At 34.4% G+C, this 12887-nt stretch overlaps 1 protein-coding gene across 1 annotated transcript in view; it reads right to left on the bottom strand.

Moving 5' to 3' along the window:
* Positions 1-1249: 1249 nt before the first annotated feature.
* LOC149413463 (uncharacterized) overlaps positions 1250-12887 on the bottom strand; it is a 189300-nt gene continuing 177662 nt past the window's right edge. Inside the window, exons 14-17 of the mRNA XM_089644735.1 lie at positions 12620-12818; positions 9969-10196; positions 8803-9006; positions 1250-7312 (exon numbers count right to left, since the gene is read on the bottom strand). Of these exons, the coding sequence (XP_089500861.1) occupies positions 7195-7312; positions 8803-9006; positions 9969-10196; positions 12620-12818 (749 nt within the window). The 3' untranslated portion in view covers positions 1250-7194. The remainder of the gene's footprint in view (positions 7313-8802; positions 9007-9968; positions 10197-12619; positions 12819-12887) is intronic.

Below are 12887 nucleotides of genomic sequence, written 5' to 3' on the forward strand. Positions count from 1 at the left end.
CGTTGATAAGGCTGCTCTCATCTCTTCATTGATCGTCCTCAGGCGTTCTATTTTTTTTCGATTTAGTAGTGAGAGTTAATCCCAATTCGCAGAAGTAGGTTGTGGCAAATGGAAATATATTTTCAACAGCACGCTTTGAAAGCAGTGGATACTCATTTTTTATATGCATCCAAAAATATGCTAGCTCTACTTGGAAAATTTTTAGTTTTAATGTCCGATCAGTTTTTAACTCCATGAATTCTTCCTGCTCGTTTATCAGTAAGTGTCCAAAGGAAATGTTATCCAAGAGAGGATTTCGTACCCAGTCCATAGGTTGTAGGTCACACTTAGGAAAATAACAGTTCATTTTTTCTGCTAATAGCTCGAGTGTTTCACTATCAAAGCCTGCACTTTGTTTCTGAATCGGCAGTCATGACATTTGTAAACAATTCATTACTACCATTGACAGCATGGCTGATCCATAATACCAATTTTGTCCAAAGACGTTAAAATATAAGGATTCCTGCCTTGCATTTTTCTGTTGAAATCAGTTAAATGAGCGAATATGTCCGCCAGATATACAAGTTTTACTACTCATTCTTCTTTTTTAAACACAGAAGCAAAATCTGAACCCTGGGCCTCTAAAAACGTCTGGGACTCATTTTTTAGCTCGTAAATCCGAAATAGCACTTTTCCGCGAGAAAGCCATCGTACTTCTGTTTGAACAGAAGTGACTAATGATCTGCTCCCATTTGCTTTCTTATTATCTTCACAATACCTTGATTTTTTCCGCGGCACACCAACTGATGACCACGGTACACCAGTGTGCCGCGGCACACGCTTTGCGGAACACTGGATTACAATGATCACCTACCTAGTCGTCTACTGGTTTTAACCGCATCATAACAAAGGGGCGCCATTTGCCTTAGGGCAGGCCCTGTGTATGTGTAGGGCCTAATTGACTTGATCATGTTTGTACATTTATTATAGTTTGATTTAGGTAATATTTTATATTGTTTTTATTCCAAGCATAGTTAGGTGTAGGTACACATAATACCCTCCCCACGCTGAGAACGTTTACAATTATGTACATTTAATTTGATTTATTGGTAATATTTATTTAATTACAGAATGTACGTGCACCAGTGAGAAGTGCTGCTCAACTTGTAAATGCGACTCGAGTTGCAACTGCGCATCTAAATGCGCAGGGGGAGGAAAGGGAGACGCGGCTTGCTGCACCAAGCCCAAAAACTAGCCCAGCTACCGCCAGCCTACAACATGGAAACGGACAGCTTGAACTGACATCTATACTAGAGGACAGATATTATCTACGTAATACATTATGTATTGAAATTTAATCTTTATTATTTTTTGAAAAATAAAAATGTAAATTTTCAGTATTGTTCTATTTATGTAGTAGATGATCCGTGGAAATGTGATCCATGTTGTGTCGTCAACTTAATTAAGACCTTTTGATGACTCCTAGGCCCTAGACAGTGGTAGATGCTCTCAATATTTCTCCGATGAAAGACCACCATTCAAAATCGAAAAATTGCTTGAAATGCCTTTAGCCGTATTTGGTGTTCAGATGTGTATAGCCAGGTACTTCCCAACTTTCCTCTTTCCCATCTCCGTCAGAGTTCAGGGATCAAGAAATTTACACAATTTACATTTTCCAGAAGTAATTTTCATCATAAGCTAGGGAGATTTAAAATATCCTTTTAATTATCACGATTTTTATTATTATTTATTTTTATTATTAGCAGGTTGCCATACTTTTTATTCCTTTTTTTTTAAATTTGAATAATAATTCAATAAAGATTTCGGAAACACTGTTTCAAGGTCAATATAACTATATGTATTCAGCTTAAAAATGTTATTCAATCATGAGCTATGGAGGTTTGAAATATCTACCTAACTCTCAAAAAATGGAGACACAGCATTTTTTGTTGGAATGAAACGAAGTCTCTTCCTTTCTTTATGTTTTGGTAAAAAAAATTTTTTTAATAAGAACACAGGATTTTTTCTTAATTTTTATTTATTTTATATCCCAATTACTTACAATAACACATAATCTAATGGCGATTGTAGAATAATAATATTATATTTATGAAAATATATAAGATTAATATGACGTATATAATATTAGCTATTACTAAAATGATTATTATGCAAATTATGAACTCTCATTCACTAGTTTGTATCCAACTGCAAGTACCTACATATGTACTTACATATTGTAAAAAATTCATTTTGGAATTTTCCATTTTTCACAACAATTATAAAATAAGTTTTTATTTTTTATTCTTTCAAATCTAATTTTACCCTTTACTCTAGGTAAAATGTTTTAGAAAATTCATTCAAATTGATTCACTGGGAAGTGGAGCTATTTTTATTAAATTTCCCATTAATAATTCAAAATTAATCTTATCTTTAGCATCGTTTTGACAATCTAATCACAGATTAGATAAAATGCATTTTACAATATGTAAGTAAATACTCAACTCAATCAACAACTTTGTTCATAATATATGTTAAAACAACATGACTTTTAAATTTACACAAACTATTATAATAGTATTACAATCATTTTAAATAAAAAAACATGAGTTCCAAAAATCAAAATTTGGAATCACGGAAACATATGTTTTTAACAACACATTCTATGATATTGTTTCAGCAAAGTAACAAAAAAATGTGTTTTTATTTATTTTTTATTGAGATATCGGAATGGCATTCACACATTGAAGCATATTTGGCACATTTTGTGGGTTTTGTCTTTATCTAGGAATGGAAACATTTATAAATAACATGAATAGGTACCGAGGTAGAAGAATGAGCACTAGTTTATTATTCAATCGTACCGACTTTAATCCCCATACACATTCGCTGCCAACAATGAGATTACGTATAGTAAACCAACATTGCCATAGCTTTCTCCTTTCACATGGAATTTGATTTTTATCCAATACAGTGAAACTCTCTTTTCCAATTAATAGCGGGAACTATCCGTATAGTGTTATGGCTTTAATAAGTGGGAACTAAAACACAACGGGCCCATGGCCTGAGTGCTCGCGGGAACTATCTGTGTATTATATCGGCTTCAATAAGCGGGAACTATAGCACAACGGGTCCATAGCCTGAGAGCTCACGGGAACTATTTATATGTATACCGTATCGGCTTTAATAAGCGGGAACTATAGCATAACGGGCCCATGGCCTGAGCGCTCACGGGATCTATCTGTATAAGTGACAACTATTTATGTGGCCCACGGCCTCAGTGCTCAGGGGAACTATCCGTCTCCACTTTAATAAGTGGGATATTCTTAAGCGAGTTTCACTGTACTAATAACCCGTTACAAAGAGAGCTTCGAAATCAGATGTAGACAGTGATCTTCCTCTCGTTTTGAAAGTAAGTGTGCAAAATTTCATTGATCTCAGGATGTAACTGTAGATTTGAATACAAATCAAATCCACGCCCCTTTGTACAAATAGATATCATGAATAAACGCATCTAAACGGTTTGAACGGCAACTATTTATCACTCAATGCAATATGTGAGGGTTGGAGCTGGCAATATGGTATCACATCCTGATACATAAGCTCACATTTCACCACAATCTCAAATAACACATCTGCCCTGCTGATGGACACTGCAATGCTGTCCGAAACGTTGGCTAAAGAAGGAGTTAGCGAAACACAGCATAACACCCCAAAAACAAATAACAAAAAAAGAGCTATTCGGACCATTTTTGGTACACAATGCCTGGCAACGAATGTCTTATGTAAAGGATTCATCAATAATTCAGATAAATTATCTGAAAATCACCTTTGTCTGATTAAATAATATGGCATCATTACTAATTAAAACATTACATTAAATTCTTAGCAAAACATCCATTAAGACAATGTACGCTAGCTAGCAAAGACGCAATGCGGATATTTAATATAGCCTGCATTTCAATTTACTACCTGAAAATCCATCTAGATAAAACTTAATACATCCAGAATAAGATGAAAAACTTAATGCACGCAGAATTGGATGTAAAACTTACTTCATTCAGAATTATGCAGTAACATCTAACATAGCAAGGTAACATTTTTATAGAACAGAGATTTACAATATGTATACATAATGCTGAAACTGACAATTTAATAGCTGCATAGAAAGCATTTTCATTTCAGAAACCCTATATCAATCCACATATTGCCGAAATATAATACCTCATTTATATACAGGGTGACTGATATTTATCATAAAATATATAAATATGATAAAATTACAACCGAGCGCCGTAGAAGAAGTGACCCAAAGCCAGCCGAGTAAGAGGTGGACAGACTGTGTGGAATAGTACCGGAGCAGGACTGAGTGAGGTTATGGCACTCTAGTTTTAGGGTTTCGAGAATTCGACAATGATCGGTGGGGATACTGTGAACGAAGGGCCTTACAATGAAAATATCTTATTTCATCAGTGCATCAGTGCGTGAGAAGTTTGCGACTATTTGTAGGCCTACTTATAGGTAGATTATATCTCAACAACCATTGAGAATTCACAGTATGTTCATATTTACTTTTTGCTTATAAGTTCTCCTCTATCAGGTCCTTCAATATGTAGTTTTCAAGTAACAATCACCCTGTATAAATATAATCTATTTTGTATTCAAGTCATATAATATAATGTTTCCAGTATTGCAAGCATAAAAAATTGTACAACGAATCAGACGCTAATATTCATTGTCAATTGCAAACACGCTGCTTCTATATTTGTGCTCTGACTTATTAAAACTATGAAGTATATCTTAAATATGATTTTGGTTTGGTATTGAGCATCTTTACCGCATTCACTTCAAAGTTGGCATAATTATTATTGATACCGAAATTGGAAACTCCTTTTAGTATCTTTAATACAAAATATCTGCAAGATTATTATTTTTTACGCACTAAGGACGCCCGCAGACGAGAGACTTTAGTCACGGTGACAGTTTGAAACTATTTCAAAATTCAAATAAAGTCTCCCTAGTGTCACATTGCTCGTATGCGCACTTCCATATATGCTTTTTTATGCACACAACTAAAGTCTCTCGTCTGTGGGCACTCTAACATTATTTAAATGAAGTACACTTCATTTGATTCTTTATAAAAAAAACACTCATTTTCATGTTGGTTTTCTTACATGATTTAATTCAATACTTATAGCTTTTTTGCTACAAGCGAGAAAAATAGTTATGCATCTTCAATTCATATTTGAGTATGTATCATATATTTTTAAATGGGAACCGTAATTTCTTGAATTCATATTCCTAAATGAATTGAATATACTTACTTACGTTACATAAGTATAAATCCAAGTACATAAAAATATATCAATTATGGTAATAACTTTTGTAGCAACAGTTTTTCTCCACAAGTTATTTCACACTCTTCAAATATTTTGAGACATATTAACCACATGATTCAAGACTTTTGATATTATGTTGGTTGCTTTTTGGAGTGTTCAGCCATGTTGTGCTACAAATATTACAACCTTTCTTTACTTTCAATGTATATCCTGATGATGGAAACCGCAAGGTTTTCTAAAACGTTGCTTCAAGACGAATTAAGACAACTTAACCTCAAAACCAAAAAATTTAAAAACATGTGTGAGAGACATATTTTGATGTCACAATGATTAAACCGACAATAATAATATTTGCAAATAACTAGATTATGAGGAAGACATCAAGACTTACACACTACTAAAGAAATTTTAAAACATTTGATTAACATAACATTTCTCAATTTTAATGAGAAAAAAAAAAGTATTCTAATCTATTCGCATTAATTCTAAGCGTATATGAATGAGTAAATAATTCTTAAAATATAACAGCCATCTTGCTTGCACTGCTTCTAATAACAAGATTGCATATTAAAATATAACAGCCACCTTGCTCGCGCTGCTTCCAATAACAAGATTACATACTAATTCCGCCTAATGTCAGGAACCTAATTTGATTACTTTTCAATAGCTCTTGTGCACATTGATTAACATTATTAATTCAAATAAATAGATTAACGTTGTATATAGAGTAACATTCAAAAACCATACGTCATATCTTTGACAAAACCAGACAAATCAATGCAACTCATTTAAGAGTTGGCTAAAAATCAAATTCAATAATGAAATACGAGTCAGAGGATCCAAAAAGATTCATGGGACTGGTATTTTAGTAACACACGGTACAAAAAGACTCGGGTGACTCGTATTTGAATAACTTAGAATAGAAAAAAGACTTGTATGACTCAATATTGAGTAACTAAGAATTTAAAAAGACTCGTATTTGAGTAATTGAGAATATTATTTTACTCATATTTGAGTAAATTAGAATTTAAAATTCTCATGCTTGAGTGACTTAAGAACAAAAAGACTCGCTTATTTGAGTAATTTAGGAGGCAAAAAAGACTCATACTCATATCTGAATAACTTAGAATACAAAAACCTTCATGCGACTCGTATTTAAGTCACTTAGATTACACCTTTAATTTATTATTTACATTTTAATGGTGCACCATTCACGATAAATCTTTGATTAATTCATACACATCATTTTCCCAATCGAAACAAAAGCTTTAGTAAAATGATAATGGAATATGAACAGAAACATGTAAATAGAATGAAATAAAATATGTAATTCAGCCAAAAGTAAAACATGATTTTGTGATTACAATACATGTTTAAACAATGTCAGTCATACCATTGACGTAAATAAATATGAATATAATTAAACATGAAAGGTATCTTACAACCATCAAAATCTAAAACCTTCAAACATAATCTGAGTTTAAAAAATATCAGTTTAAGTACAAAAGCAATAGGAACAAATAATATTACACGCAAAGGGAATCAATAAAATTAAACGTCGAACGACGGTGTAGCGAGTACCAATAAAATGAATAATTTTACATTTGCCAGCCATGTTACCACTTATAGGTTGGCAACATTACCACCTATATGTTGGCAATATTACCACCTATATGTTGGCAACATTACCACCCACATGTTGGCAACATTACCGGCGATACCGTGGCTAGTATGTATTAATTATTACAACTCTCTTTCTTATAAATTTCATCACATTGTCAATATTTGCAATAAGTTGCCTGTGCTAGCGGCAATCTTGTTTTTAGCCTAAAACAATAAAGGAAGCCATTCAAACAGAATATTGTGATAGTCCTTTTCAAGGGACGGATTCTTCGTCTGTCCCTTCATCGGAATTGTAAACTGGTGCGCCATTCTTCATCTGGATGACAGATCTCTTGCGGTTTCTATACTCCTTCATATCCTTTTCTATGTTTCTGTAAACAAGAAAACAAAAACCGTACTTAATACATTTCACTAACTGTTTTTTACGTTATTTCTTAATCATTAAATTTTTTTTTTTTTTTTTTCAGGTTTATTTATTTATTTAAGGAGAAAACACAGATACAGACAGTAATTAAAAGATAATTTTGTAAAACAATAACTTGAGAATTCGCCTGCATCCTAACTATTTCTCACTGATTGACTGGTAGATAGCAATTTTAAATATTTTTTTACATGTAAATAAGGTAAAAATTTTGTATATAGATAATGCTCAGTATCAAATAAAAGTGTACACATATTTTGTAAACAAGTTTAGAGATAGATCATAAAAAGTACTTAAAGAGTATAGTGAATGAAGTAAGTACACATTTTCTTTTTTTTATAGTAAAACAGACTTCAATTTCCTGCCAAAAGTACTATGTATCAAAAAATATGTCGGAATCCTTCAGGTTTTGGTTTTTATTATACAATTCGCACATTCTTCTGATTGGATCTCTGACACCAGCATTTGTGCGCGTCCGGCTAATATGGAATAAGTCGTTAAGCCTCGTCGTTCTGGGTGGTATTTTAAAGTTTATTAGATTGAGTAAGCCAGGACAGTCGATAAAGTTGTTACAGATTTTGATTTTGTTATATTATTTATTTTTACGCTTGAAATCTTTCCGCCATTTGAAGGAATTATAAAACTGTTATTAGATATTTTTTAGGCTAAAATCTAAACTAAAGATGATTATAAAAGCAACATATTCCTTAGCACATATGGGCCGGCTCTGAACTAAACGTCACCTGGCGCTAGTAAAAACCTCAAAGGCTCTTTGGCAAGTCAGCTCCTCCAATTGCTCCTTTACATGGGCTATTTATGAATGTATTACTATAGGCAGTGGCAGTTCCTCACGGGGGGGACAATCCTCAGATATTTTCGAAATCTGCTAAGAAAAAAATTATCAAAACTTTATCTACATCAAAATGAATGAATTCTTTAACCTCTAGTACGCCAAGAAATCCGTTGCGGATTTCTGACATTTGTAAACATTGTGTACCGGAAAATTCGTAGCGAATTTACTAATAGTTCACCATCACACTTGCCCCGATAATATTGTATGTTGTACCTTAAAAAATGCTCCTAGCGTACAATTTTTTTTTATTCGCTAGGCAAGAAAATAATGTATCGTTATATTATTTTGTCACTTGCAAAGATATTTATTTAATCTGTTAAAATTTGCGTGTGGCCAATTCCGTGTCAAATATCATAATAAAACTCAAGAAAAAATAAAAACCAAAATTCTCTCCCTTGACATGCAATCTTTTATTACCTAACCTAAAATAAGGGATGTTTGAAGATTTGGAAGCTTAATGTTTAGTAATATGTGCTACAGATCATTCAACGTTACCACTGGATAAAACAGAACACGATAAAATAATTGGTTCGGTTAGATCCTTTTCTTTAATGCTCTGTTTTATCATGGAACCTGATTCAACATACCTAGCACTGATAAGCGGATGAAGTGCCACCTTCAAGCTGGCGAACAGGCCTGGCTGCGCCGCCTCCTGGCTCTGCAGCAGGCTGCAAAGGCTGTCTGGGCCCATGCCGGGCCCGCTGGGTGCAGAGCTGGCCCTGGCCCGGGACGCAGGCCGGATGCCCAGCTTCTTAGTCCCGCATGGCGCGGAAAGGGAACGGTTCATCTTGCTGGAAAATATAATGCATCATTTAATATATTTGCTCATTTTTCATTCATTCTTTCTTCATTTCATATATTTACATAATATTATATTAAGATTCAGGTGATTCCAGCATGAGTGGAAGTTACCCTCAGTGCCGCCCCGGTGAAAGACTTCCATTCAGAATCAAAACGTTGCTTGAAAGGCTTCAGCCATATGTCTTGACCAGATCTGAACCCTCCTCTGCCCATCTCCTTCCCACCCCCATTGGGGATTCTGTAGTCCCACTGACTTCGGACAATTGAGATTCTTGTGCAGTAATCAAGTAAAAAACTTTTCACAATATGATAAAAAAATCTAAAATGGGCCGAGGATGGATGTTTATCGGGGACCACAGTGGCAATATTGTTGTGGTCATCAGCTGATCACAGTTTGATCAAAACCTAAAACGGGCTGAGAATCATCACTGGGTTCATCACTTGGAAACCTATATCCAGACGTTCTTGAGGACCAGGGGGAGGCACAATACAACATTGAGGCATTTTAACTGTTCATCACTTGGAAACCTATATCCAGACGTTCTTGAGGACCAGGGGGAGGCACAATACAACATTGAGGCATTTTAACTGTTCATCACTTGGAAACCTATATCCAGATGATCTTGAGGACCAGGGGGAGGCACAATACAACATTGAGGCATTTTAACTGTTCATCACTTGGAAACCTATATCCAGACGTTCTTGAGGACCAGAGGGAGGCACAATACAACATTGAGGCATTTTAATCAATTTGTAATAAATACTTGGTCACTGCACAGGAATAAACAAATTTATTGGGTATTTTGCAGAAATTCAAAACCATTATTGTTTATTCCTATATTTGAAGAGTTATAGTATATACGGGGGTGGGAAAAATCAAGGATTCTAATAAGAACGGATATTACCATAATGTTTTGTTATTTCAAAATCGTGTAGACAGAATTAACTCTACCTTGAAGATGTGTTGGAGGTGTCCCTCTCAGGGGCACTATGAGTCCCTTCCTTCTCGGGGGATATGTTCCTGTCAGCTCCGGTATCGAACACGCAGGTCTCCAGGGGGCCCTGCCCCTCCGGGGGGCGGGGTGTCTTGAACTGCGGCAGGTGGCGGCTCTCCACAAACTGCTCCAGGCTCTTCTCTCTCACATAGATGAACGGACGGATCACGCGAAGATTAAGCTCCCTAGAAGAGAATAAATAAATAGTTAGCAAATAATAAAACCATCACTCGGCTGTAAGGACTTTATTTACCTCGGACCTCTTGTGGCGCCGTAAAACACGGTAGGACAAATTAAACAATGAACTGAAGAATAACCCTGGCACACAGATGAAACGAGCTGTTAATGCAACAAAGGGATAAAACACAATTCACTCCAAATTGACTTTTTAAAATTATTTTCAATTATTTATTAACCAATAAATAAGACATTTTTTGTTTGGTATAATCCACCTCACTAGGCTGAGCCTGTTCCGAGGTGGCGGGAGTTTAATCTAATTTTAGATAATGAGAATTTACATAAAAAGAAACAGAGATATAAATTAAATACACAAGCAACATTTTCGGCTTTCTGTGGTGGTAGTAGGAGATTTTCAAACATTGTTGGGTTATTCGTAACCTGGGAATGTTTGTCTTTCTTTAAAAAAAAAAAAATATATATAAGGTCATATAAAAAAGATAAATAAAAAAGATGAATAAAAAATATTATTATTATTTTTTAATGATAAACTAATGTTTATGAGACAAGGTTTTATGCATAGCACAAAGGATAACAAATAATTATAAGCACGGAATTACAATTACCGTTGGCGGCATTTATTTTTACTCGAGAGATATTTTCAATTTGTATTGGTATTTCAGGAGACTAATTATTGCTTTAAAAAAAAGTTAATTAACTGTTAAAAAAAAGATAAATAATTGTAAATAAAAAAACATAAGAAACAATGAAAATACAAATACATGAATGAGAACAAAAGAGAAAAATTCAGGCTTGTAGTGTGTTATACTTTATAGTATTGTAGATGCCATCATATTTGAAATCAATACATACATATTTATATTTGAAAGCAGCATTAACCTCTCAGAAAAGGACTTTTATTTACTTTGTGTTCCTTTGCGAACTGTCAAAACGCGAAAATTTTTGTGTTATTCACGAGTTTTGTTAAAAGCTTCATAACTCACGTTTTGGGAAACGTAGCCTCATTCTAAAAAATGTTTTGGAAAGATTATGAAATTCACTATCGTATTGTTTTGTTATACGTAAATATTTGCGTGTCTAAATATACATTTTCTGAAAACGTCAAAAATATGTAAAAATCGCTGACCATTATTTCAAAGCTGTGAAAAATGTACTTTTTTCTGAGTATCATAAAGAAATAACACTTTATATATTGAAGAAATATAATTAAAAACTATTAGTCACCTCAAAATATTAACCGTCCAAACTAAAATATTTTTAATAAATTATTTAAAAACGCAATAAATTATGAACGAACAAGATGACAGATTCAATCGACTCAGATAATTCACCTCTATATTCCATAGATATTCTTGAATGCAGACGCGTAGCGTTATTCATTATCGATACTCTGTTTTTTAAATCATGGCAATCCGTATACTAGTGATGGAAATAAATCGATTTTTGTAAAATCTCGCGCGTACGTGAAAAGACGTTCTAATGTCTTGACCGCTATTATCATATTTACGTCTTTTGACGTTCTAATGTTCCGAGTGGTTAATCTATAAATGCAACAAACACCCAAACCCATAATTGAAGTTGATTGAAGCGTAAAGTTTATTGTTGCATTTAAATTTTCATGTCATTGATAGATGAATCAAGCAATAGAAGACCACGTTGACAATTGGGATGTTGTTGCTCTTTATAGGCTATGCGCCATTTTGCAATTTACTCCAAAACGACAAAAGTTAACCCACTTTTTCTTCAATTTATAGATATTTTTCAAGAGTTATTTATAGATATTTTTCAAGATTTTAATTGGCACTTGCTTTCAACGTCTTTCCTATGTGTTACAAGTTTTTGGGGTCAGGCTTTCGTTGCTAACATCAAGAGCAAGATTTCCCAAGCGGTCGATCGTGAGCAAATTTTGGTCGATCCCAATATTTATTTGGTTGATCCCAATATTTATGATTGGGAATTTGGAAAATAATAGTATTTACACACATTAAATTTACAACCATAAATAAAAAATATATATATTCTGATTATAGCACAAGTTGGTTTTGAAGCAGCTTGCTTATTTCAAAATGTTGAAATAATGCCAGCTTGTTGGACTGGCTGCGTTGAAGAGGTTTGGAGCAGGATTGGAAGGCCTAAAGACTAGAGGGAAATATTATTCGTGGAAGAGGCTAAATCGTAACCTGGGATGCACTCACAACATGTATCACAGCTGCATATGTCTCCTGAGTTAGCAATGTTCAGTTTGTCGGCCAGCAGTTGGACCAAGGTAAGACTTACTCCCTTTTCACTTAGCTCAGTGCTTAGTGAAAAGGTCTGTGAGATAAATATTAATTATTATTATTATTTCCTTCTTTCTAGTCCTACTAGCTCGACGGTGGGACATTGGCCTATGAAGGCAACAGACACTCACTTGATGTAGTAATGAGCCTTCATGGTATTGAGGCGGCCGTTGCTGAAGACGGACACGATGAAGCTTCGCGCCACATCGTCCAGATGCTGCCCAGTGGCCAGCACGCTATAGCCGTGCTCCGTGGCGGCTCGGTACATCTGGCGCCGCGTCCAGTGGTTGCTGAAGCTGCACAGATCCTGCTCTCGCTGCTTGCGGGATACTGCAATAAGCCAATGTTAATTATAACAGAGAATGAGAGATGTCTGGAGCATCTCTATCTCTCACTTGC

This window comes from Hesperophylax consimilis, chromosome 21 (genome assembly GCF_061612785.1).
Source record: "Hesperophylax consimilis isolate HC1 chromosome 21, BYU_Hcon_1.0, whole genome shotgun sequence".
In the NCBI taxonomy this organism is placed as follows: domain Eukaryota; kingdom Metazoa; phylum Arthropoda; class Insecta; order Trichoptera; family Limnephilidae; genus Hesperophylax; species Hesperophylax consimilis.